Source organism: Chlorocebus sabaeus, chromosome 27 (genome assembly GCF_047675955.1).
Source record: "Chlorocebus sabaeus isolate Y175 chromosome 27, mChlSab1.0.hap1, whole genome shotgun sequence".
Taxonomy (NCBI): Eukaryota; Metazoa; Chordata; class Mammalia; order Primates; family Cercopithecidae; genus Chlorocebus; species Chlorocebus sabaeus.
The window spans coordinates 9,362,377-9,388,351 of NC_132930.1; the positions used below are offsets into that span (position 1 = coordinate 9,362,377).

At 44.0% G+C, this 25,975-nt stretch overlaps 1 protein-coding gene across 16 annotated transcripts in view; it reads right to left on the minus strand.

The window, feature by feature from the left end:
- Positions 1–21,682, minus strand: part of LIMCH1 (LIM and calponin homology domains 1) — a 342,754-nt gene extending 321,072 nt beyond the window's left edge. For 12 of the 16 annotated variants that reach the window (XM_038008596.2, XM_038008595.2, XM_008017543.3 and 9 more), the window contains exon 1: positions 21,372–21,522. In XM_038008596.2, coding sequence (XP_037864524.2) covers positions 21,372–21,467 — 96 coding nt within the window. In that variant the 5' untranslated portion in view covers positions 21,468–21,522. Of the gene's footprint in view, positions 1–21,371 lie in introns of all 16 variants that reach the window. The other 4 variants (XM_008017546.3, XM_038008594.2, XM_008017545.3 and 1 more) reach the window with 1 other exon arrangement.
- Positions 21,683–25,975: the final 4,293 nt, after the last annotated feature.

A 25,975-nucleotide genomic window follows, 5' to 3' on the forward strand; every position in this document is an offset into this window, starting at 1 on the left:
TCAGGCCTTATGTATGAATCAACCGAACTACTGCAGAGCCTTCCCTCCTGCTTCCAATTCCCCCTCCCTACTGCTGCCTACAGTACAGACTGATAACCCTTTTTCTTCAGCTATAAATACATAACTAAAACCTCTGACAGCACCCCTCCCCCTGCCCATGAATAACCAAGTCCCTAATTCATGCCAAGGCACCTAAAGTCTCCATGGATACAGCCTACCCTAGCTTTCTAGCCTCTTCTGTACTTCACACTAACCCAACTCTACCTACAAATCTACTTGTCAAGTTCCCACCCAACTGAACTACTTCCAATTGTCCAGTTCCATCTCCCGCTTCCATGTTTCCATGTTTTTGATCACTGTATTAGCTACCTATTCCACAACAATGCTATGAGAAAATAACCACACGCTTCAGTGGTGAACACTAGGCATCTACTGCTCATGTATCTGCGGTCAGAAACTAGGTAGCGCTGCTGATCTTAGCTGGACACACTCATAAGTTTGGAGCATAAGTTCTCAACCAGAGGCTGTTTTGCCCCTCGGGGGCATTTGGCAATGTCTGGAGACATTTTTGGTTGTCATACCTTTGGCAGGGGGCATACTACTGTGATCCGGTGAGTAGAGGCCAGGGATGATGCTAACCATCCTAAAATGATCAACTCCCCAAAACAAACAATGATCCAACCCCTAACGGCAAAGTGCTTCTGCTGAGAAACTTCACTGTAGGTGCTCGCTGGCTATTAGCTGATCTAGGACAGCTTTGTCTGGGGCAAGTGGGGCAACTTGACTTTGTCCAGGTCTCTCATCCTCCAGCAGGCTATCTGGGGCATCCTGTCACAGTGATGACAGAGGAGCAAGAACAAGCAGAATTACCCAAGGTGTCTTACAGCCTAAGCTTGGAACGGGTACCTCATCACTTCTGCTGCATTCTACTGGCCAAAGAAAGTCAGAGGGCCTGCCCACATCCAAGGAGTCAGGAAATAGACTCCACCTCTTCAGGGAGAAGAACTGCAGTCACTTGGCAAGGGGTATGTATACAGGACGGGATGGAAAACTGGTATAGCCAACCACACCAATTCAGCTCCCTCTGTGAGGGAAACATGAATTTGGAATTATAAAAGTGGTTCCCTTCTCTCTGCTCCCTCTTGTTTACATTCCTCTTTAGGTGTTTAAAACATTGCACTTGGTATTACCAATACTTGGAGCTGACAGACAGGCAGTATTCACCATGGCGGGCACTACTGTGACTGGGTCTGCTCTGATTGGTTGGTGCTGTGCTGTACAGTTATTTAAGTTTCATTATCTTGGCCTCCACTTTTGTGCACCTGTTTGTCTCCTCTATGGGACAGTGAATCACTCACTTGGCGCTAGAATCTATATTAAGATATTAGGTTAAGAATAAGGTTAAGTTCTTCCTTGGGCATTCAGTGTCTGGCATTCAGTGCCTTGGACATTAAATGTACCTACCTGGCACACAGTAAGTGTTCAAGATCTGTTTAGTGAATAAATGAATAAACGAGGACATTCATACAAAGGAGAATGACTGATTGTGATGTGACTTTACACTCAGGGATATCTGTGATTCAATGCAGAAAATATGATTCTCCTAAAGAAGCTGTGGTCAAATTTGCTCAGGTATCTAGAACATTCTACTACTCTTTAGAGTGCACCATAAAATACTGATTATTTTATTCCATCATGTGAACTAGGAAACTAGGAGTGATGTTGCTGGCAGAAAAAATATAACTGTATTCCCAGGATGCACATCGCTTCACACACCCCCACATAATCATTCAAACAAGTTTTAAATCTTAGATCTGCCAGTATCACCCAGTGCAACTTACTCACTTGTTTTGTCATCTGCTGTGTTCTCCACCCTGGCTGTACATTGCAATCACTCGGGGGAAAACGTCTATAAAATAACAATGCTCAGGCCCTGATCCAGATCATTTTAAATCAAAAGCTCCCAAATAATTCTAATGTGTAGCCACAGTTGAGAACTGCTGAGCCAGAGCTATTCACTAGCAGGGAGGCAGTAATTATTATTACATGCTTATTTTTAAAAAAGAAAAGAAAAGAAAATATTAAATCAAATCTCAGGCTTGGCGCAGTGGCTCATGCCTGTAATCCCAGCACTTTGGGAGGCCAAGGCAGGATTGCTAGAAGCCAGGAGGAGATCAAGGCCACCTAGGCAACAAAGTAAGATCCCATCTCTACAAGAAAGAAGAAAGAAAAGAAAAGAAGATATCAAATCTCTGTAAGATTTTGTTTGAATAATAGGTTCCAGAATTAATCAAAAGTTTCAGTAACATGAGTTTCAATATAAATAGTGCATATTACCAGTGATTACCTCTATCAGCTGGGATTCCAGAGTGGAAGCATTTTTATTCCTGTATTGTTTGGTGTTGGTGGTGATGGTGATGGTGGTTGTGTTTAAAATACTAGACCTGGCTGGGCATCGTGGCTCACACCTGTAATCTTAGCACTTTGGGAGGCCAAAACGGGTGGATCACCTGAGGTTGAGGTCAGGGAGTATGAGACCAGCCTGGCCAACATGGCAAAACCCCATCTCTACTAAAAATACAAAAATCAACCAGGTTTGATAATGCACACCTGTAATCTCAGCTACTCAGGAGGCTGAGATAGGAGAATTGCCTCAACCTGGGAGACGGAGGTTACAGTGAGCCAAGACTGCGTCACTGCACTCCAACCTGGGTGACACAGTGAAACTGTCTCAAAAAAATAAAAATAAAAATAAATAAATAAAATACTAGACCTATTTTGGACAATATATCTAGATAGACTATCTTACCCTCACCATTTATCTAAATAGACTGGACTAGACAAATGACTTAGTCTCAGAATATCTAATATTGAATCCCTTATATATGAAACACGATAAATGACCAGTTACAGTTAAAATTACATATTGACTGCGTAGTCACTTATGATGGTTTTAAAATATGTCCACAAATTCTTTGATACTCCTCCTTTCAAAAGGTGGAGCCTAATTCCTCTCCTCTTGGTGTGGGCTGTACTTAGTGACTAACTTCTTAGGAAGCTATGGTGGCCGACACAGTAGCAGATAAGTTGGTAGATATGGTGACATGTGAAGTCTGAAGCCAGGTCCTACCATGCCCTCCTTTTCGCTCTCCTGAATCATTCACTCTAGGGGAAATCAGCTGCCATGTTATAAGAACATACAAGCAGCCTTACAGGGAGGCCTAGATGACAGGAACTACTACCTCCTGCCAACAGCCAGCAAAGTACTGAGGCCTCCTGCATACAGGCACATGAGGAAGCCATCTTAGAAGCACATCTTCCAGCTTCAGTCAAGCCTTCAGATGACACCTGCCCTAGCCAATATCTTGTTTGCGACCTCAAGAAAAACCTGAGCCAGAACCAGCTAACTAATCATTCCCAAATTTCTGACTCATAGAAACTATAAAATAATAAATATTTGTTGGTTTAAGCTACTGTGTTTTGAGATAACTTATTATGCACCAATAACTAAATCAGCATCAAAAAACTTTTAACAGTTGTCTTGACAAATATCTAAAGTGTCCTTCTACTATGTACATCTACTCTCAACTCCCTCTCTGAATGTCTCAGGAACTTGTTTTATCCATCATTCCTTCTCATTGTTATATAATCAATGGCTCCCTCTCTACCCCTTCGTCAAGGCCTTCTAATATGTCCAAGTCTCTCCCATCCTTAAATACAGAACAAATCCTACTACAATCTTTTTTTCCTCCTTTCCCTGGATTTCTCTGTTTCTCTCACCTCACATATCCACTCAGTCACTACATCTCATCATTTCTACGCCTTTAACATCTCTCACATTCATTCCCATTGATGTTGCCATCATCATCTCTTACCTCTATTATTGCAACAACCCTATGGCCTCCCTGCTTCCATGCTGGCCATCGTAATCATCTGCTACACTACCACCAACGTCATCTTGCCAAAATATAATCACATCCCTTTCTTACTTTTAAGTCATACCCCACTGCTTACAAATAAAATCTAAACTCCATTAAAAAATACTAACGGCAGCTAAAACTTATTGAGCACTTGACTTTATATCAAGCACTGAGTATATTAATTTATTTAATCCTAATCACAATTCATAAGGTAGCTAAAAATACCCTCACCATTTCACAGATTAAGAGGTAAAGCACAGAGAGGCCAAATAACTTCCCCCACAGTCACAGCATTAGTAAATGGCAGAGCCAAGTTTGTGATTCAGGCTGACTCTGAGCCCAGCCCATTTAATTCCAGCACCAAACCCTCAGGCATGGCACACAAGGCCTCTGCTGATGTGACCCAGTGTGTCTTCTTCCAGCAGCACTCTCCAAATGCTATGTCCCAGCTCTGCCGCTTCCCAAGTGCACTCTGCTACCACACACCTCCATGCCTCTGTTCATGCTACCTTCAAGGTCTAGCCATTGCTGTCACCTCTCCTCACCCTTACTGTCCCATGCAACTGACAATGCTTGCTAATTTTTCAAGACTCAACCCAAGTGCTATGACTTAAGTGTGTACCCCAGAATTCATGTGTTGAAAACTTGGTCCCCAGTGCAGCAGTGTTGAAAAATAGAACCTTTGGGAGGTGATTTGGTCACGAGCATTTGGCCCTCATGATTGGATTAATTCATTCATGAATTACTGGATTAATGGGTTACCAAGGAAGTGGGTTAGTTATCACGAGAGTGGGTCTCTTACCAAAACCAGTTTGGCTGTCTCTAGTGAGCCCTTCTTGCCATGTGATGCCCCGCACCACCTCAGGATTCTGCAGTCTCCACTAGCAAGAACGCCCCTCACTATATGCAGCCCCTTGACCTTGGACTTCCCAGTCTCCAGAATTGTAAGAAATAAGTTTATTTTCTTTGTACATTACCCAGCCTGTGGTATTTAGTTATAGCAACAGAAAACAAACCAAGACACCAAGGAACCCAATGCCCATCTCTCAAACATTCCAGTACCCAGGGAGAATGTTCACATCTTCCTTGCAGCACCAAGGAACCCTGAACAGACTTTGTGGTAGATGAGAGTATTGCTGGAAAAATATCCACTCCCCTCCCCTCCCACTGTGAGCGGAATGCCTTTCCCTGCCCCACTGACTGTGGGCTTGGCCACATCACTTGCTTTTGCAGTGGAATGTGAGTAGATGTGATGCAAGTGGAGACTTTAAATCCATTTGTTGCATGGTTTTGGCTGGGTTCTGGTGCACCTGTCATTCATTTGCCATAAAGAGAGCATCTCCCAGGTAGCCTCTGGTCCAAGAAGAAAGGAGACACATGAAACAGACTTGAACGTAACCCACAGCCTTGAGCCAAGTACAGCCAACCCACAACTTGAAGGAGAGCTGCTCAAGCTGACCCCCTTCAACCCATAAGCAAGAAAAATAAAATATACCATTGCTATCTGCCACTGGGTTTGGGGGTGGTTTGTTATGCTGCATTATTGTACATACATCTGGAAGTCTTAATTTCATGTGCTTGTTTACGTATCTTGGGAGCTCAAAATCATGCTTAAAACATTAAGAACTCTTAGCAGATTTTTTGTTAAGATATAACTCAGATACCATCAAATTAACCCTTTTATAATTAAACATTTTTTAGTTTTTCACTAAGTACTACCTATGGGCAACTATCACCACTATCTAATTCCAGAACATTTCCATCACCCCAAAAGGAAACCCATAGTTATTAGCAGTCTCTTAATAGATTTTGTAAATAACTTAATGACTGAAAACATAAGAAATTTCTTAGAAGAACTCTTATTCCAAATTAGTGTTGTGATGTAAACACTCCAGAAAATTCTTTTTCCCAGAAAAGTGTCTTAAGTAGGATATTCCTACCACTAGGGTATTTTAAGGATATTTTATCTTTAAAAGAAGTTATATCCACATGTCCCATATATTTTAAGTATAAATATTTAATATTCTTTTCAGTTGCTATTGCAATGCAAAGGCCATTTGGAGATTTAATTATTGGTCTACAGATCACAGAGAGATGATTACATTAAAAGCCACAAAGCATTCAGGAGGGAAAAAATTTCATGTAGTTTATCAAAGCTATCCATAACTGAGGAAAACATTACATAAAATCTGCTTTTGCATTAAAAAAAAAATCTCTTGGTCAAACACCAAAAATAAAACCTCAAAATTTCTAATAGTACGGACCAAAGCTTCAAAAATTAGCAAATCCATACTTAAAAAACACAAATGTCAAAATGCCAAACAGTGGCAGAGATTGAACGACTACTCTGGGTGGATACCTTGACACCATACCTAAACACTGTTACTCATTTTTCTTAGATAACATAGAAAACTATATAGAAACTATAATGGCAAGTACATTTCATTCTATTAACAAAAAAAGACAGAAATGTCTTCATTCAGAAAGTAACTCCATAAAAGAGATACCTTTGGGGAAAAGTTTATTAAAGACTTGAATGTTGAATAGAGTAAATAAGAAACTCATGTCAAGGGCAAAACGTTCTCATCTCAAAAAAAACATATTTTCTACATATAGAAAAAGCACCCCTCACTTCATTTTGCTGTTCTGTATGAAACTATTTTGCCAAATCCAAGAAACCTAGAAAACTGTTATTGGAATCATCACTATCCCCTCAAAAAAGAGAAAAGGAAAAATCTGCCCAAGAATCAGCAAAGTAACCTGTGAGCTTTCAAGTATCCTGACTCCACCTAAGCCATTCAACCAGTTTTTATTTTTACTCCTCTTTCCCGTACTCGCCCTGGTAGAACCCAGCTGCGCTGTGCCAATCTGGGTCACTCAGCACGGAGGATCAGTGGGCAACAGCCGCTGTATCCACTTTTAGAAAGGCCCCACATGCCTGGGGACTGCTCAGGCACAGAGCTGCACACCCCCGGACCCAGAGTGTCCGGTGAACAGCAACTGCATGGTTTTGCTATTTCTAGGCTTCAGGCTCCAAAAAATATATATCTTTACCTGAGAAATACGAAATTAAATGGGAAAAAACAAATCAGATACTGGTATTGGATACTGTCATTTCTAACATCTTTTTAAAGCTACAATAATTCAGTGTAAAGGTTCATATATATTGAGAAGAAAAGAGAGTTGAAGTACCCAGAATGAACATTTTTATTTTTTAATCAACAGTTCAAAAATCAATCCAGTTTGTTCAATTGCATTTTTACACCTAACAGAACCAATTAGGTGTGGGTTTGGCACTTGACATTCAGCGATATCTCTAAAAATAGCACTGTTCTAGTCTTGTAAAAATATGAATAAAACAATCTATTAATGCCTCTTTTTAACCACTTCCAGCTTATAATCTTATACTCTCCTCCAAGAAGTAGTCACTGTTCTGAATAGTTCATTTTAATTATTTCCTTCCTTCCCTTATCATCTGTGTGTGTTCATATATATTACCAAATTTTTAATAAAATGTTAGTAACAATTGGTGGTAGCCTCTTTGGCATCCACTTTACCCATTCTTCTACTAAAAGCACCCAGATTTTCCTCTAGGGAATTCATTGCTTCTCTGTTGGGTAGCAGCCAGCATCTTTGATAGGGATGGACCAGGTGAAGTCTGATTGGCTTAGGCTAATCAACTCATCTATTCCCCTGGTGATCGTGAATGAGGAATGTGTTCTCTTTCTCTTTCTCTGCCCAGGGTGTAAAGAGAACTTGAGGACTGGAGTCACTCTTTCCCAGCCAGCCCTCAGTGGAAAAGCCTGGACCTTCTGAAGTGGGGTAGGGCAGGTGTGGAGGCCCCATGTAAAGCCAGAGCATAAAGCCACACAGTGCACAGCATGGTGGAAAGACAGAGAAAATCCAGGTCCTTACTGATATCATTGAGCTGCTGAGTCAGCCTTTGTCTGAAGTAGGGATCTACCTCCAGACTGTCAATGAGCAATCAACTGTCTATTTTTTAGAGACAGTTTTGGTTGGATTTCTGTTGCTTGCAACCATAAGAATGCTAACTAAAACAAAACAAAAATTGAATGAAAAAATTATTAAACACACACAGAGAGTTTAAAATCAAATAAGAAATACATTTTTAAATATATTATACTACTTACAACTCTTGATGGCAGTTAAAAATGAGTGGCCTATCATGTCAGAGCAATACCAGGGTTCATCAGGCTGCCTGGGAACCAGAGTCCCTACACATTAGAATGTGAGGTTTGGGAGACGCCTGGAGCCCTCTTTGTACACAATCACTGTCCTTCCCAGGTGGCAACAACTGTCAAGGTGAGAGGACTTATTTTTGGAGTTTCTTTTAAAATATAGAAAACATGTCTAAAGCCAACACTGGCCTCCAGCATCCTTAGGCATCCCCTACCTCTACCCTCCTGCCCCCAGCTCTTTACTGCTGTTCCCCCTCACCAATATCCCTCACGGACACCCTTGGTCAACAGCCAGAATTTGCACCCTGTATTAGTCCATTCTCACATTGCTATATAAAACTACCTGAGGCTGGGTAATTTATAACGAAAAAAGGTTTAATTGGCTTACAGTCCTGCAGGCTCTACAGGAAGCATGGCTGGGGAGACACAGGAAACTCACAATCATGGCAGAAGGGGAAGCAGGCATGTCCTGCATGGTAGGAGCAGGAGGAATAGAGAGCAGGGGGAGGTGCTACATACTTTTAAACAACCAGATCTCATGAGAGCGCCCTCACTATCATAAGAACAGCAAGGGGGAAATTTGCCCCCATGATCCAGTTACCTCCCACCAGGCGCCTCCTCCAACATTGGGGATTACAATTCAACATGGATTTGAGCAGGGACATAAATCCAAACCATATCATACCCCATAGCATGGTGGTTAGGAGTATAGGTAAAGCAGCCAGACTGCATGAGTTTGAAGATCAGCTCTACCACCTAATGACTGTATAACTCTTAGCCATTCACTCATTTCTACATTTGATGGTAGTAATAGAGTTTGTAGCTAGCTCATAGGATGGTTGAAAAGTTAGGTGCTTAGGATAGAGTTTGCCAGGCCATAAGCTCTCATATATGTTAGCTATGTTTCTATTCTTTTGTCAGGAACTATAGTAATTTGAGAGAGTTTGGAGAAAATCCAACTGCTGTCCTCCCAAACAAGGCCAGCCATGGCCCAGGCCGGGCCAAGCAGCACAGAGGATTCCTATCTTCGGCGCCAGGACCATGCAGCTTTCCTGCAGGACACTCTAGCTTCATCCTGCACCTCCCTTGTACCGACTCCCAAAGCTCCTCCCTCACTGGTCTCCTTCAGCTCTTCCATTAGAGTCTCCACACAGCCTTAAGTGTCGGCCTAGAACGTGATTTCTTGCTCATTTTTGCTGGCCAACCCCTGCTCATCCTTGGGGTCTTGGCTTACATAGCACTTCCTCAGAGAGGCTGTCCTGTTGCCCCTTAGACCAAAGGAGATCCCAGTCCTCTTCGTGTTCCAGACCAACTTGCTCTTCCCTTTCCAAACATGCATCACACGCGTGATTCTGTGCTCAGCATACGTCCTTCCAGATGGAATGGAAATCCCACATTTGTCTCTCATACTACTGAGTCCCTAGGACATGCTCAATAACTATATGATGAATGAATGAATGATGTCCCAAACTGAGACAAATTGTCAATACTCATATACTGGTGTAGAAAGGGCTCCAGAGAACAGGAATAATCGCAGCCAAGAAGTCACTGACCCGCAGACAAATTGCCAACCCTCAAGTCTCAGTTTCCTCATTTCCAACTCACTTGAGTTTCTCACTCACAATAAGTAACTCCTGTAGGTTCCCTGGGTGAAAAGAGTGCTGCTTTATGTAGTACCCAGGCACAAAATCCCACAGAAAAATGGATCAGAAAAACTCACACACAGGCAATATGCAACCACCTCCTCCAAAGGCAAGAGAAGCTTCTCCTGGAAATGTTGTCCAAGGTCTTCTGACAGCAGAAAGGAAATGTGAAATTCCTAAAAAGTTTTCCATATGACCCAAGATCCCAGGCTCCAGCACTGGGAATCTTTAAGGTATTGTTTTATGCATCTGTGTGGGTGAGTGTGTGAGAGATACTATCTGCACAAAATATTAATATCTAAATATTTCTACCATAAAACAGTATCCACATTCCTGTAAATGTATGAATAATGTCCCAAACTAAGACAGACAGCCAAAAAGCTTGTATCCTACAAAATCACACACTAAAAATAACAGGGCTTATGGAAAATACAGAGTTCATGTAAAAGGCCCAAACCCCATTCAACTTTGCAACCAGAGCCCTAACAAAAACAAGAACACTAAAAATTACCAGCACAGATAAAAAGATGTTTTCTATTTCCTATTACAGAACAAACGGAGGATTTCACAAAAAGGCAGGGGCCAGAGTGCATGGTGGAAGGGTGTGAGGAAAGACCGAGGCTGCTGTGTTACGGAGATAAGAGGAAAATGCAGAAAGATCTGGGAAAACCAGACCTTTCAATGAACACAAAGCTAAATGGAGTCTAGAGCAAGAAGAGGGGTGTTCACCTCCTGGCTGGTTGTGTTCACTTCTACTATCCTATTTTGTTTTCAACTACTGCTATTTAGTGGTACAAAATATGCAAGTGCTAATAAAAATCTCACACGAACCATCACAACTTGCACCTTTCCAAGCATGCTTCTCCTATTTCCCAATCGCATATGTAATAATCCTCATTACAGAAACCCACATTATAAAATAGCCAACTGTATTTGTTCAGAACACCAGAACCTGTGCCACGTGAGAGGTCTAAGAGTGGAGCTGCTGTTGGGAGGTGCCAGATGAGGCCAAAAGAAGGACTATCATGTGGGTACCATGTGGGGACTCAGGAGCTACGTGGGATCAGGCCTGCCAGTCTTAACATGAGTGAAATTTATTGAAACAGGCACAGTAGAGAAGCTCAAACTGGGACAGGGGGCAGCAGATACCTGTGTTACACAAAGACTAAACAGAATACCACATGCAAAGAACCTAACGGTGCCTGGCAGGGAGATGCCCTAAATCCACGTTTTCCTTCCCCTTGTTTATAATCATTCCAGTCTGGATCTCAGCATCGAGGACTATTTGAATCCAGTGGGGGCGTCAGGTCCCAATCAAGGAGAAAAAGGTTGGGGGAGGGGATGTGAAGTGAAAGGGAATAAAAATGGTTCCACCCACTGACGATGGTTCATTGGGCTCCTGTAACGATTTTTCATCATAGTCCTAACCACCCTCCTGACATGTATCTTTTAAAAAACATTGAAAGGGCTCCAGTTTCAGAGAGTGTGCTTGGGAGCCATACGGATGACATTGTTTCCTCACAACTAATGGTGCTATGTATATAGAAGATGCTCAATAAACAGCATCTTGAACCATTAAGGGAATGGAGAGAGAGAGGGAGAGAGGCAGGTCACCTGCTTGGTTAGGTAGTTACTTGGGATCATGATCTTTTTAGAAGTTTCACTTTTACTTCTAACGGGTCCCAAATACTAACTCTGCAAAGGTACTTTTTCCAATGAGTAAATATATACTGAGCAGTTGTTAAGGATAAGGCAGCAGGACACGGCCGTCACCACTCCAAGCTCTGGAACCAGTTTGCCTGGGTTCAAATCCCAGCTCTGCCACTGATGATCTGTGTGGCTCCAAGCATATCAGTTACCATTTCCGTGCTCCCATTTTGTGCTGGGTGTTTGTTCTATACATAATATACCACCTCATGAACTCAAGCAAGCAACTAGACTACCACTTGTATGTGGTAAGTGTTCCAGAAGTGTGTTTGCTGTTATTTTTACTTGGCACTGAATTAGCCATTTTTATCACTATTATTACACTCTGTCAACTCTAACAGCATAATGAATCAGGCTTCTACTGGCCACTGGCCCCTCCTATTTATGACATCTTGCATGGTCCCTTAGGGAACAGGTGGCAACCTCATCTGTTGGCTGATGACAACATTCAGCTCCACAGGCAACTTTTTTCTTTTTCCATGTAAAGGAGGAGGGGATGCTATTTCTCAGTGCTCCCACTGGGTCATGACAATTAACAGTCACAGCTGTGGTCGTTTACTGATACCAGCTACTAGTCAGTCATTTTGGGTTATTTTCCTTTAAAAATACCTGCCTAATAAGAACTCATACAGGTGATCACTATAATAAAAATTCTTCCATTTCTTTTTAGATTCACTATCACTGGAAGTGCTCTATCTTTCCCTAATCCTAAGAAGTGGGAATTAGCTAGACTTCTATAACAGGTGAAAGAGAGGTTTGCTTTGACTTAGGGAAAGAAAGAGAAGGTGAGAGTCCCAGGGCCAAATGCTGGGGGCATGTTTACTTAAAGAAAACAGATGTCTGCTCTCCAGCCTTGCAGCCAGGAACTCCATGTTCAAGGAGCTAGTCCAACTTGAAGGGAGGCTTAGCACCCTAAAGAATATCTTCACCCAAGGACCAACAGAGAAATCACCCTCTGAGTGTCCAATCGCTGACTGTCTCCAGGCAACTATTGGGTAAACTGCTTTTTTTAATCACTCAAACACACACACACACACACACACACACGCACACACTTTGCTTCCTGTCAGGGCAGCAACAGAGTCTATTTTCTCTGCCACAGCCGAGTCCAAGTGCCAATCAGGCAACTGTAGCTGGGCACAGACTCACTGAGAAAGCGCTCAGGCAGTGGGGAAATGTGGCTGTGGGGCCCTAGCGAGGTACAGCCTGGCTGAAACAAGGAGGGAACGGGGTGATGGCTAAGACCCAGTCTTGGCCACAGGGTTCTGGGGTTCACCAAAGGAGGCAAATACCCCCCTACACACACACACACACACACACACACACACGCACACACGCACAGGCACACACACATTCGTGATAATAAAATACGGCAACTTTTCTAAAAAAGGCAAAAACTGAGGCTCAGGTGTGCACAGAGAAGGGAAGGATTAATGAGCTTAGAGGAATCAGGGACTGTGCTGCAGAGGCAGTCGTGTTTAAGCTCTGTCTCGAAAGGATTTGTCCCTGGAGAAGTGGAGAAGGGGCATTCCAGGGTGTGTCTACCCCAATAGCCATTCTCCGCTTTTTCCTGAGGAATAGAACTTAAGAATATTATCTGAGCATTACTCCTGCCTGGGATAAAAGACCCTTCTCCAGAGTCTCTCCTACACCCAGAAAGGGCCATGTTCCTGAAGTTCTGGGCAATAAAATAGTAGCCGGTATGTCAGAAAGGATTTCCCAGAAGGCACCTTACATGGGAAGGATGCACTCTTCACTTGCCTTGCCTGCATCCAGCTTCCTGGAAAGGTGATATGATCACGACTCTCCAGCAGCCATGTTAGACTGGGAAGATGGGGGAGGGGGTGTAAGAATGGTGGGTTCAAGTGTTGAAAGGAATCTCAGTCAGAGACCTCCAGGATTTACAATTTATGAGGCTCCCAAAGGGCACCTGGCTTTATTAGTTTATAAAGCCCCCTTGTTTGGAAGAATCTGGGGAAAGTTCCCAAATGAGAAAACATCTGTGGGGCACCACCCAAAGTCTCACACAAAATGGCTATCTTCCCTCCCTGAAAAGCAAGGAGATTTCCCGCAGCCCCTTCCTACTAAGAGTGGAGTACAGCCTCTACAGCCTCTGTTTTGTCCAAGAATTTTAATCCAGAGTCTAGGCTCAAACACAAATCCGAAAGTCCTCTCTGCACTTTTCTTAGAAGAGTTCTTATCTGTGCCTCAGATATAAAATGGACAGTGGATCATCGTGCAAACTCTGAGTGGCCTGCAAGGAATATTCAAGAACTTCTGAGGCAGGTACCTTTACCCCCTGCCCCACCACCAACACACATCTACCTTTAACAGACCTATGGAAATTTAAGAGTGCTTCTACCCTACCTTGTTTCAAAACACAATAATAATAAAAGTATGCTTTGCATCCAACGCAAGCCCTTTTCTCAATAAATCATCATCAATCAAATTCTCCTGCTTAGGATTCTTCAGTGGTCTTAGCTTAAATCTTACTTTCACTAAGAATCCTTGTCTTTTTAGAGTACTTTTCTCTTAAGCCCCCCTGCCCCATTCTTTGTCTTCATCCTATGTATTTCAAATTGTAATTATATATGTATTGTTTAATCGCTCTGTCCCTTCCCCCACCCCAGCACATTGTATATTTCATGAGGGCAGGAACTATGTTTATTTTGTTCATTAACTAACACTATGCCTAGCACTATGCTGCACATTGTTGGAGCTCAGTAAACACTTTTCAGGAAATAATTTTTGAAACCACACTTTCACACATTAAAATATTAATGCTTATTTTTGCCACTGTTTATACTGAAGCAAACTTACAAATGAGTGATAGCCAAGTCTCCCAAATAATTATTTTCATATTTTAACAATTTGACTGAGCTTATTGTAGCTTTCATTCAATTTCAATTGGAATAAGACATTCAATTAAAATAAAATAATTGTTCAAAATATTTTTTAAACACTTCTGAGGGGAGAAAAAGATAGTGATATACTGATCGCAATAAATATAATTTCAGTTCCTCACTTGTTGCAGACCCATTTGGTGAACACACTTGGTAAAAAAATAAGGCTGAGGAATTTTTTTTTAACATTGTTCGGTCATGGAAATGAAAAAGTTACAAGTCCTTCTGTTCTTGACCTTGTTTTTTTTTTGTTTTTTTTTTTGTTTTTTTGTTTTTTTGTTTTTTTGAGACGGAGTCTTGCACTGTCACCCAGGCTGGAGTGCAGCAGCGTAATCTCGGCTCACTATAAGCTCGGCCTCCCAGGTTCACGCCATTCTCCTGCCTCAGCCTCCCGATTAGCTGGGACTACAGGTGCCCACCACCAAGCCCAACTGATTTTTCTTTTCTTTTTTTTTTTTTTTTTTTTTTTTTTTTTTTTTTTTTTTAGTAGAGGCAGGGTTTCACTGTGTTAGCCAGAATGGTCTCGATCTCCTGACCTGGTGATCTGCCCACCTCAACCTCAGCGGGAGCCACCGCACCCAGCCGACCTTGATTTTAAAAGCAAGTGCAGGGGTATTCCTCCATGGCCTCCTAATGGGCTATCTAGGGATGAATGGGTGGGCAGTCCCTAACTTACACTGAGCAGGAGGCCAAGCTGCAGCCTCCAATAGCCACACAAGAGTAACTCTCACAGGCAAAATGCAGGGCAGCAGAAACATGGCACTTTCCAACCCTAACCAATATTTTATTCTTAAGGTCTCAGCATAGAGCACAGTTTTGCTGACAGTGGGAAAAGGTGTCAGCCAAGTTATTTCTTAGGTGCATCTTATATGACTACATCAGCTGTCCTTTTCCTGATGCCAAAGGTAATTCCCTGAGATACTCTAGCCATCCTGATAAGTTTGGCTCTGTGTCCCCACCCAAATCTCGTCTCAACTTGTAATCCCCCCATGTCAGTGGGGCGGCAACTGGATCATGGGGGCGGTTTCCCCCATGCTGTTCTCATTATGGTGAGTGAGTTCTCATGAAAGTTAATGGTTTTAAAAGTATTTGGCAGTTCCGTCTTCACTTGCTGTCCCTCTCCTGCCACCATATAAGACCTGTCTTGCTTCCCCTTTGCCTTCCATGACAATCATAAGTTTCTTGAGGCCTCCCCAGCCACGTGGAGCTGTAAGTCAATTAAACCTCCTTTCTTTTTAAATTACCCAGTCTCAGGTCATATCTTTATAGCAGTGTGTAAACAAACTAATACACATCCCATCAGGGTTAGATGTATGAGGGCGTCTCTTTGGAAGTGTTGTTTTCAATATTGCAAACATGGAATTTTATCACAGTAGAACTGAATTCCATTGCATCATTCCTCCTTGAAATGTAACATCTCATGTCCAGGCAGAAGTCTTTCAAATATTCTATCATTTTTTTAAGAACTATTTTTCCCCTATATTATCTTTAGCCCTCTAGTTTAGGCTATTTTTATATTTCTCAATCACTTAAAACCAAAGTTCTATTATCCCTTCCTTTCGTCATTTAATAGCACTGAAGTCATCCTTTTTTCCACCCTACCCTTCCTTCAAAAAAGATCATATCTGATACCTTTCTTCTGCCTCAAATGTAAACACACACACATCCTAAGGAATATATGAGGTGTTCTATTACAAAATTGTATTGTACCTTTTTAAAAATCTCAGAACAGTGAACTGGGCTTAAAAGGAAAATCTAATTCCAGTGAGAAGAGTTTGGTCAAAAATCAACCAGTGTTAACCGATTCTGTCCTGAACCATGAAAATCAAGGCCAAAATACAAAACGTATTTTGCACCACTTGGGGGGCCAACTGTACACAGACTTTAGCAGGCACATAATAAGCACTCAATAAATAGTACCTTTTATCATCAGCAATATCAGCATCATTGCCATAATTTTTATCATCATGTTATCCCCCAACTATGATGCTTTTAAGCTTCAGAATGGTCTAAAGCAAAAAGAGAAGCTGCCAGGCCAATTTCTAGTACTCCTAGAGATTCCTAGTCCCACCTAGCACTGACTGCCACCCACAGAATCAAGGCCAACTGTCTACATCATGGCTCTATTGTCATCCGTTGGCAGAGAGCAGGAGGCCAAGAGACCCAGTGGCTGGGAACACATGCCCAGCCTTCCCTTTCTTGGTAGCCAGTGCTCAGTCTGCCCTTTGGAGCTCGCCTGATGCAACTGGTTTCCAGGGAGATGCCGGGGCAAGAAGTGCCAGCTCCACCTCCCATTCCACGTCCCCTTTCCCCAAATCTGTGGGACCTCACTGTTTTCCTACCATGTGACAGCATTGTGTCATAGCTGCTCTTGTATACAAACAAGCTAGACTATTTAAATGTCATTGTGAGAAAGATGCCGCCTGCTCTCATTTACATATCTATTCAGACCACTACTCCTTCCTTGATCCAGCCAGTAAAGTTTTTTCTTCCTCTTCCTTGGCAATTTATGCAGAGCTGGAGGACCATCTGCAAAGTTAACTACCTGTTAGGAGAAAAAGATGTTAAGAGTCTAGTCCCTACAGAGGTGGAGAATTAGAATGACTACATGTATAACTTATGGTATTACATCACAAATGTCATATGTTACTGGCCATTAAATGCTAAATTATCTCAAAAGCTATTCATAAATTTTCCCTATTGCCAAACAACACAAGCATCTTTCAGTCTTGGAGAGCTATGAAACCCTCAGTGTTTTTAATCTTAAGAATTAGGTCCCAGCTGAATAAGAAAACAATTCTATGTGGGCAGCAGGGAAAGAACCAAAATGAGAAACTGATCCCTTCCAGCACTAGTTCTCACTCTTGTGAAGCATGGATTAGGTCACAAATAAGATTGTATTCATCACCAAGCCCCATGGGCACATTCTGATTGAAGGTAAAGGAGTCCAGGAACTTCTCAAGTTGAGAAATAAGGCTGAGTTGGGTTGAAATTTCCAGTTCCTCCCTAAAGGCCTGGGAACCTGTTCCAAATCATAACCGAAACCAAGTTGAAGGACATCTGTTTCTTCAGAAAGTGTTTGGCATTGAAAAGAAGAACCACAGATTAGAACAGATAAATATTGTTGTGGGTGGTGAGGCCAAGAGAAGCGGGGAATCAGGAAAATCAGAGTCATCTAACCTACCAATAAACTCTTGTAACTCAATAAATACCACCAGAAAAAAAGAAGGAAAGAATAAAAGAAGGGAGGAAGAGGGAAAGCAAAGCAATGGAAGAATTATTCTTATTCCTAGCAGTTGACACAACTTCAGTGAATAAAACTCTGCTGCATTTAGATGAACATTTGGACCCATTATTTGTATAATGATTTAATATTAGATCATCTGCAAGAGGAGAGGCATTGAACATTCTGCTAGGAGTTTGGTAACAAAGATTACACATTAAACTTACATATTCAGCATAATATTGAGGAATAATATTCTAAGCTTTGATGGACTACCAAGATCATTTTATGAGTAGATATTAAAGGTTTTTCTCTGATCCCCAAGTCACTTTTAGTGCAAATTAGAGTGACATGTAGCATCTAGTTAACTTCTACTCCAGGTATCCAGAGTTAACAGAGTGAGATAACAGGATGAAATCAGTAGGCAATTAAATCATATTTTCTACCCTGGAAATTTGGTATTCTGAATAATTTCTTTCAAAATCAACCTTAGTTGTTATTAACAACAGAAAAAACAATAGCAATAGCAATAGTAGTAATAATGAGCATAATGATAATAGTAGTAGTAAAAATAATAGCAGTGGTAATAATAATGGTAATACTACTACTAACCATACTTACACAGCACTTCCTATGTACTGGGCACTGTTTGAAGCATTTTAAATATATTAATTGATTTAATCCTGACAGCACTCCTATGAAATAGGAGTTGTTATTAGTATCCTGTTTTACGGATGCTCTCAATAATAACTCTTAGTTATTTTGTTGTTACTAAGGCCTTCTAGAAAAGTAGTATGGAAAGAAGTTAGTCACTCCCCTGCCTGCTGCTAGCCAGAGTTACTACTTCAAGTTTGCTGTCTCCTCTAGGAGTCTTCCCAAACACACAGTAAGATGTGCAGCCTGTTCCTACAGCTATAAAAAGTCACTAGGAGTGTTACAGGGCTGTCCCCACATGGTCTGTGACCATCTAGAGCTTTCACCTTTGCCAGCTAAGGAAGGAGTGAGGGGAGGGGGGCTGAGGTGGGGGAATCGTTCCCAGGCCACATTTCCTGCCCAGTAACATGGTCCTCAAATAGCCAAGGCTGCTGGCCGAGAAATTCCTCACTAACAAGTTACGTCCTGGAGCTGGTTCCCTGAGCCTTTACTAAGAATGAATGTTTTCTTGCCAATCCATGACTCAAGGAAGACCGAGAACCGAGGCGAGACAAGCAGCAAAGTTTGTTTATTAACTTGCTCCACCCAAAGGAACATTTTTATGAAAGGGTGAAATTCCTGACTACTCAAAAAGAAGAAAGAAAGAAAAAAAAAACCTATGGGAAATTTAATCACCAACTGAATAAAAGTAAAAACAAAGCCCTACCAATGAAGATGCTGCCAGAGACAATGGGGCCCCTAGAGGAGCTGCAACTGTCTCGAGATAACAATCGCCCCCAGGAATTCGCTGGCCCTAAGTACTACATTACTGCTATATTAGCTGAGGAATCTTTGTTCACAAGGCAACTGCATGCAAAACCATCTGTTACAACTCCTGGGTTCCCCTGGTTTGCAGACACGGCATTTACATTTCAAGAAGAACCTCTGGGAAGGAAGGGGGAGGCCTCTATCTTTCCCCTGGAGCAATTACCTTTTTATATATCCTGGGAGGGGGAAGCTCTCCTTTCCCTGAAACTGAACCCAACAATTGAAAGGAGATAGGCCGCTTCAATAATGCACACGCAGCTCGCCTGGGATGCCTGGTCCTAAAGCCACGCATGCCCCATTACGGTTTTAACATTCTTAAATTGGTATGAATGGTAAAGCATCAAGAACAATGCCAAACTGTCTATAGGGCTTAATGAGGCTCTACTTTCTTAAGGAATCCCTTCTTCCTTTTCTTAAACGTGATATTAAAGCTAATACTCTGCACTGCATAATAGCCTGAAATATACTACCTCTTAAAAGCAAACTGTAATCTGGGCTAAAGGAGACATTTTGTATCTTGATTTAGGTGGGGGCTATAGTAATATACATATGTCAAAATTCATGGAGGTGTAAACTTCAGATGTGTGCACCTTTACGTGTGTAACTTATACCACAATACATTTTTTTAACAGAGAATATGTCAACGATACTCACAGTTAAGGAAATTGAGACTAAATCACTTGCCTTCAAGAATAGTAAGACTGTTCTCCTTCTAGATCCTCCCCTTACCCCCACCCACACTCGAAATCTCTCCTGAGAATTTTAAAGTTCAAGAACCTGAAAAATAGTTATCCAACTCTGCACCAAGCCAGTAACTACAAATGCTTCCTGTGTATCCTGGGAGCCTAAATATGCAACACAGAGAGAGGCACCTGTCACACGCCAAACCGTTCCAGCCACATATCAAAAATAAAAAAGCCAAGGTCTTTTTCTCATCTGATGGTGAGCTATGAAATTATAAGACATGCCTGGGGCTTTCAGCAAGACAACCCTCATGTTAATTGTTTTGTTTCTTGAGCCCTATTTTCAAATAGATGTTTCTAAACTCTTAAGTAGCACTCTTGCTTGCGGGAAGCAGGTTAACCCTGTAGGGTACAGCTCTCTGGCTGGAGCAGGAGAGCAGCATTAAGTGAGGGTGGTTTCTGCAGGAAGCTCAGCAGGTTTAAATCTGTACTTGGAGCTCTGTTATTCCAGCAGCTTCTTGAGAACCACGATGCTGAACAGAGTAGGGAGTCACTAAGTGACAGGCGGAATTCTGGAAGCTTCAACACTGCTGGGTCATGATTTAGCGGTACACTTCCTCCTCTGAACTACCAGGCAAAGAGGGCTGCTTGTCACTGAGGGAAACAAGGCCAAATTCATACCTTCCACTAAGCCTCCAGAAAGGCCACCCATCGAAGCAGAGGCTCCTTGCACTAATCATAGGGGGGTCACCTTTCCCCTTCATGCCCTTCAAGCGTCCTGAACCCTGCAGACAGGTCATTTCGGGAGCTCGGGGCTACCAAGCTGCATGTACTGATAGACATCGTGAATCAGGATCACCCAGCGAGCGCTTCCTGGACTGAGCCGAGAGCTCCAGTGATTTCTCTGGCCTGCCAACGAGTCATTTAAGAAGTGAAATATGCCAACCAGACCGGGTACCCCGTACTTCGGAACCGACCCTGCCGACCCTGGGATGGAGAGGGGCGGGTGTCGCCAAAGGCTGGGCAGCGTCTATGCGGATGCGTGCTCGCGGGTGGGTCTTGCAGGCTACCCCGGCCCTGCGCACTGTGCCAGCCTCACACCTGACCCGGTGCCAGGAATACAGCAAGAGGCTCCGGTGGGTATGCGCCTCCGTGGAGACACCGCCAACTCCGCTCCGGAAAGGTGCGGGTAGGAGGGCAAGGGGCGAAGTGTGGGACCAGAAGCAAGATACCCCGAAATGCGAGCACCGGTGAAGTCTCTGGGGACTCGCGCTTCCTGCGCCTTTGCAACGCTTTGCTAGCACTGCGCTTCCCTTGGCAGCGCCTGGAAGCGGCGCGAGCTGAGATTTGCGAGGCCGGCGGGCAGGAAGGATGGAGGCACAGGGGATCCCTTCCTGCCCTCACGCGCAGCTAGACTGCAGTGTCCCCTTTCACGCCCACCCTGGCCAGGGATTCCAGTGCCAAAGCGCTAGGGTTTCGCGGCTCGCGGAGGCCCAGGGGGTGACCTGGAGCAGCCGGCAAAAGAAAGCGGGGGGGTTGGGGGAAGGCGAGGCTGGACCTGCGGTCCGAGCGTGCGCGGGTCCGTGGCTCAGGGCGCCAGTGCAAGGCCGCCCGCCAGCCACCCGCACCTACCTCGATCCACTTCTGCGCCTCGGAGAAGGCGGGCTCGGGGGGCGGCTCGGGCTGCAGGGGCTGAAGAGCTTCCAGACCGAGAGCGGGACAAGCCATTTGCGCAGCCCCGCGTCCGCTCGAGCGCCGGGATGAGGACGGCCGCCGCCGCCGCCGCCGCAGGAGCGCGCTCCCCGCCCCTTCCCGCCCGCCGGCCTCCCCTCCCCGCCTCTCCCCGCCCCCGGCCGGCGCAGGTCCCGGGAGAGCCGCGAGCTGCTAGAGGACGCCGCGGCAGCTGTTCCCAGAGCCGCCCGGGCTCCAACGCGCCGCGAGTGCCCCGCGGGAGCGAGCGCGGAGACGCCAGGAGCTGCTTCTCCTCCCCACCTTGGCGGGCCGCTCCGCCCCCGGGGAGGGGGGGCACAGCTACCGACTAAAAATAACCCGGAGTGAGCGCTGCGTGTCTCCCTCCCGCTCACACCCGGCCTGGTAGAGGGACTCCACTGGCCGCCCCGCACGTCCCTGCGCCGGGCCGGCTGCCGAGGGGCGGGCGGGCGGACGGGTCTGGCCTCGTATGGGAGACGCGCGCCCAGCGGGGCGCACCCGGACCCGGGGGAGCCGGCGCTGCGGCACCGGAGCGGGAGGACTAGCGGGCCGCGCAGCACCTGCAGTCCCTCCTGGCCGCAGAGGTTGGGGCAAGGCGGGGCAGCCCCTGGCCTGGCGCCGGGAAGTACACAGCCACCTGATCTTTTTGTAAAAAGAAAAAGAAAAACGACCCCGATGAGCTTTTCCTTCTCCAGGGAAGCTACCTGTGTCCTAGTCTGTCGATGTAGTCAACCAACAGTCACTGTGTACCTACTATGCGTCAGGCACTGGGCCAGGCGCTGGGGACGCAGAGACGGAAACATACACACACATAACATAGACACCCTACCTTGCCTTCGAGGTATTTACATTGTAGAAGGAATTGAGGGCCGGGACAGACAATAAACATGTAAATCAAAAGAAGATAATTGTGGCGGGTGTTGTTAAGATAAAAGAGGAGAAGATAATGACTTGGGAAGAAAAAGCGCGGGGTAATTTCCGATAGCCTTCCCCCCTTTTGGCTGGGAGGCTGACCTGTGAGTCCCGGTTCCACTAATGGGAGGGAGGCAGATGGTCAGTGAGCTAAGGAGAGACGTGCATTTATTTATCTCGTCCCTTCCTGCAGGTGGGTAGGGGGTTTCCAGAAGGTTCCCCATCTCCTTTTGTCCCACTAAACCTCCCAGGCCTAGGTATGGTAAAGGCTTTCCCGTCCCATTATGGTCTCCCGACCCGGCTCACTTCTTTCTAACCCTTCCTTTAAACTCTCCTCGGCCACTCCCACTTGAGCACGCCTTCTGTTTTGCACTAGAGCCCAAGTGATGATCAAGGAAGGTGTCTGTAAGGAAATGTCCTGAAGAGGTGACATGAGAGAGGGAGATTTAACTGTGTAACAGTCTGGGGGAAGAATTCCAGATAGATGAGCCAGCAGCATGCCAGCAAGACTGGAGCTGGTGAGGAGAGCACCAGGCGGGAATGATAGCTTGGGAGAGGCAGGCCAGGTCCCGACTGCGGGTGAGGGGCACACACTACCTTTTAGATTGTTGCCTGGGTATCCTCTGGTAGGCCACCAGGGAGCTCTGACCTACGTGAGCCCCGCGCTGGGACCTCAAGCTAATGGATTCCCCTGTTCAGAATGGCTGCTGACAGGAGATTTCTGACGGTGGCCGGAGGTCACCTGGGTGCCTCAGCCGCTAAATCTCTGTTCCCCATCCAGAATCCGAGTTTAATCTTTGTCCAATTCTGCTGCTATAATAGGGGAATGGAACAAAAAGCAGGCCTAAAATTCCACCATTACCAGCTTTGGAGTCAGACAGGCTTTAGTTTATTTACTTTGAAAACACTTATGTGGCACTTATGCTATGCCAGGCACTGTTCTAAGTGCATTACAAATAATTGACTAACTCAATCCTTATTCCAGCCCTGTAAGATAGGACTATTATCATTCCTAGGAGGAAACCAGGGGACAGAGCTGGTGGACACGGAGGGTTGGATTCAAGCCCAGACAGCCTGGCGCCAGGTCTGCTCCTAACTGCACACCAAACTAGACAGAGTCCTGTCCAGACTCTGCCACTTACAGGGTGTGCCTCAGTTTCCTCATCTAAAATGAGGTGGATATAGTCATCCAGCAGAATAATTGTGAAAGGCACGAACAAGGGGACTGAATGTAAACAGACCAAAGCTGGACGTGACAAACAAGCAGTTGCTGAGTATAGACCACTGATCCTTACCTCCACCCTGCCGTCCAAAACAGAGGGAGGGAAAAGTATACAAAGAAAAGATAAAGAAGGCAAGCATGGAAAAGGGCTAAAGACATGTGGGCAGAAGATGACCTTGTTTCCATAAAGAAACATGGCAAAGCAAATAGTTCACAAAATGACTCTGGTACACTAATACAATACATGGCTTTGGGCAGTGACATGGTCTGGCTCCATGTCCCCACCCAAATCTCATCTTTAATTATAATCTGAATTGCAGTCCCCACATGTTGAGGAAGGGACCTGGTGGGAGGTGATTCGATCATGGGAGCAGTTTCCACCATGCTGTTCTCATGATAGTGAATGAGTTCTCATAAGATCTGATGGCTTAAAAGTGTCTGGCAGCTCCCTCTTTGTTCTCTTTCTCCTGCCGCCTTGTGAAGAAGGCACTTGCCTCTTCATCGCCTTCTGCCATGATTGTAAGTTCCTGAGTCCTCCCCAGCCATGCGGAACTGTGAGTCAATTAAACCTCTTTCCTTTATAAATCACCCAGTCTCAGGTATCTCTTTATAGCAGTATGAGAATGGGCTAATATAGGCAGGTTCCACCGCATGGAGTAACTAGGAGGAGGGTAAGTCAGCTAGCCCAGATGGTATATCTGAATTCATTTGAAAATGAGCATGAAAGTTTATCATATCCCTGATATATCTGGCATTGAAATTGGCATTTAAACTAAAACTTTTTTTTCTTTCAGTGAAAATACATTTTACATCTTTTAAGGTTTATAATCATAAGGTAACATTTGCTTTTTCTGAGCTTTTACCAATCACAAATTCACACAGGCTACCAAAGACTCACAGACTTAGAACCATAATAGAATTCAAACCTAGTGCTGCTATCAATAATATCCATAAATAGTCGTTAAGAACCTACTATGTGGAAGATACAAAAGACTATGCTCTTTAGGAGCTAATAATTTTGTGGTTTTTTATTTACTTAAATTTTTAATTTTTGTGGATACAGAGCTGGTATATACATTTATGATGTATATGGGATATTTTGTTAAAGGCACAAAATGTGTAATAATCACACCAAAGTAATTGGCATATCCATTACCTCAAGCATTTATCTTTGTGTTACAAACAATCCAGTTATACTCTTTTAGTTTTTGTTTGTTTGTTTGTTTGTTTTTGAGACAGAGTCTCACTCTGTCACCCAGGCTGGAGTGCAGTGGCACAATCTGGGCTCGCTGCAACCTCTACCTCCCAGGGTCAAGCGATTCTCCTGCCTCAGCCTCCCAAAAAGCTGGGATTACAGGTGCCCGCCACCACGCCAGGCTATGTTTTGTATTTTTAGTAGAGACAGGGTTTCACCATTTTGGCCAGGATGGTCTTGATCTCCTGACCTTGTGATCTGCCCACCTTGGCCTCCCAAAGTGCTGGGATTACAGGCATGAGCCACCACGCTCGGCCTAGTTATTTTTAAATTTTTAAATTTACAATTATTTTAAATTTACAATTAAATGACTATAGTCATCCTGTTGTGCTATCAAATACTAGATCTTATTTATTCTTCCTATTTTTTTGTACCCGTTAACATCCCCACTTGCAATCCAATCCCCACCCCCCCCCCCCCACAACTATCCTTCCCAGCCTTTGGTAGCCATCGGTCTGCTATCTCCATGAGTTCAATTGTTTTAATTTTTAGCTCCCACAAATAAGTAAGAACATGCTAAGTTTGTCTTTCTGTGCCTGGTTTATTTCACTTATCACAATGACCTCCTGTTCCATCCATGTTGTTGCAGATGACAGAATCTCATTCTTTTCCATGGCTGAATAGTACTTAGTAGTACTTCGTTAGTGAAATGATTATTTTCATTTCTCTATAATGTAGTTCTTTCAAATATAAAAATAATATGTGCCATTGGAGAAAATTTGAAAAATATAGTGAAGAAAATAAATCTTGAAGAAACCCCACAATTGAGAGATTATCATGATGTGGGGGGTATGAAGTAACATTTTCGAGTTTTTTGTTTTTTTGAAATGGAGTCTCACTCTGTTGCCCAGGCTACAGTGCAGTGGCGTGATCTCGGCCCACTGCAATTCCACCTCCAGGGTGCAAACTATTATCCTGCCTCAGCCTTCTAAATAGCTGGGATTACAGGCACCCACCAGCATGCTTGGCAATTTTTTTTTTTTTTTTTTTTTTTTTTTTAGTAGAGATGGGGTTTCACCATGTTGGCCAGGCTAATTTCGAATTCTTGACCTCAAATGATCCACCCACCTCGGGCTCCCAAAGTGCTAGGATTACAGGGGTGAGCCACTGTGCCTGGCCGATTATGATTGGGGAAAA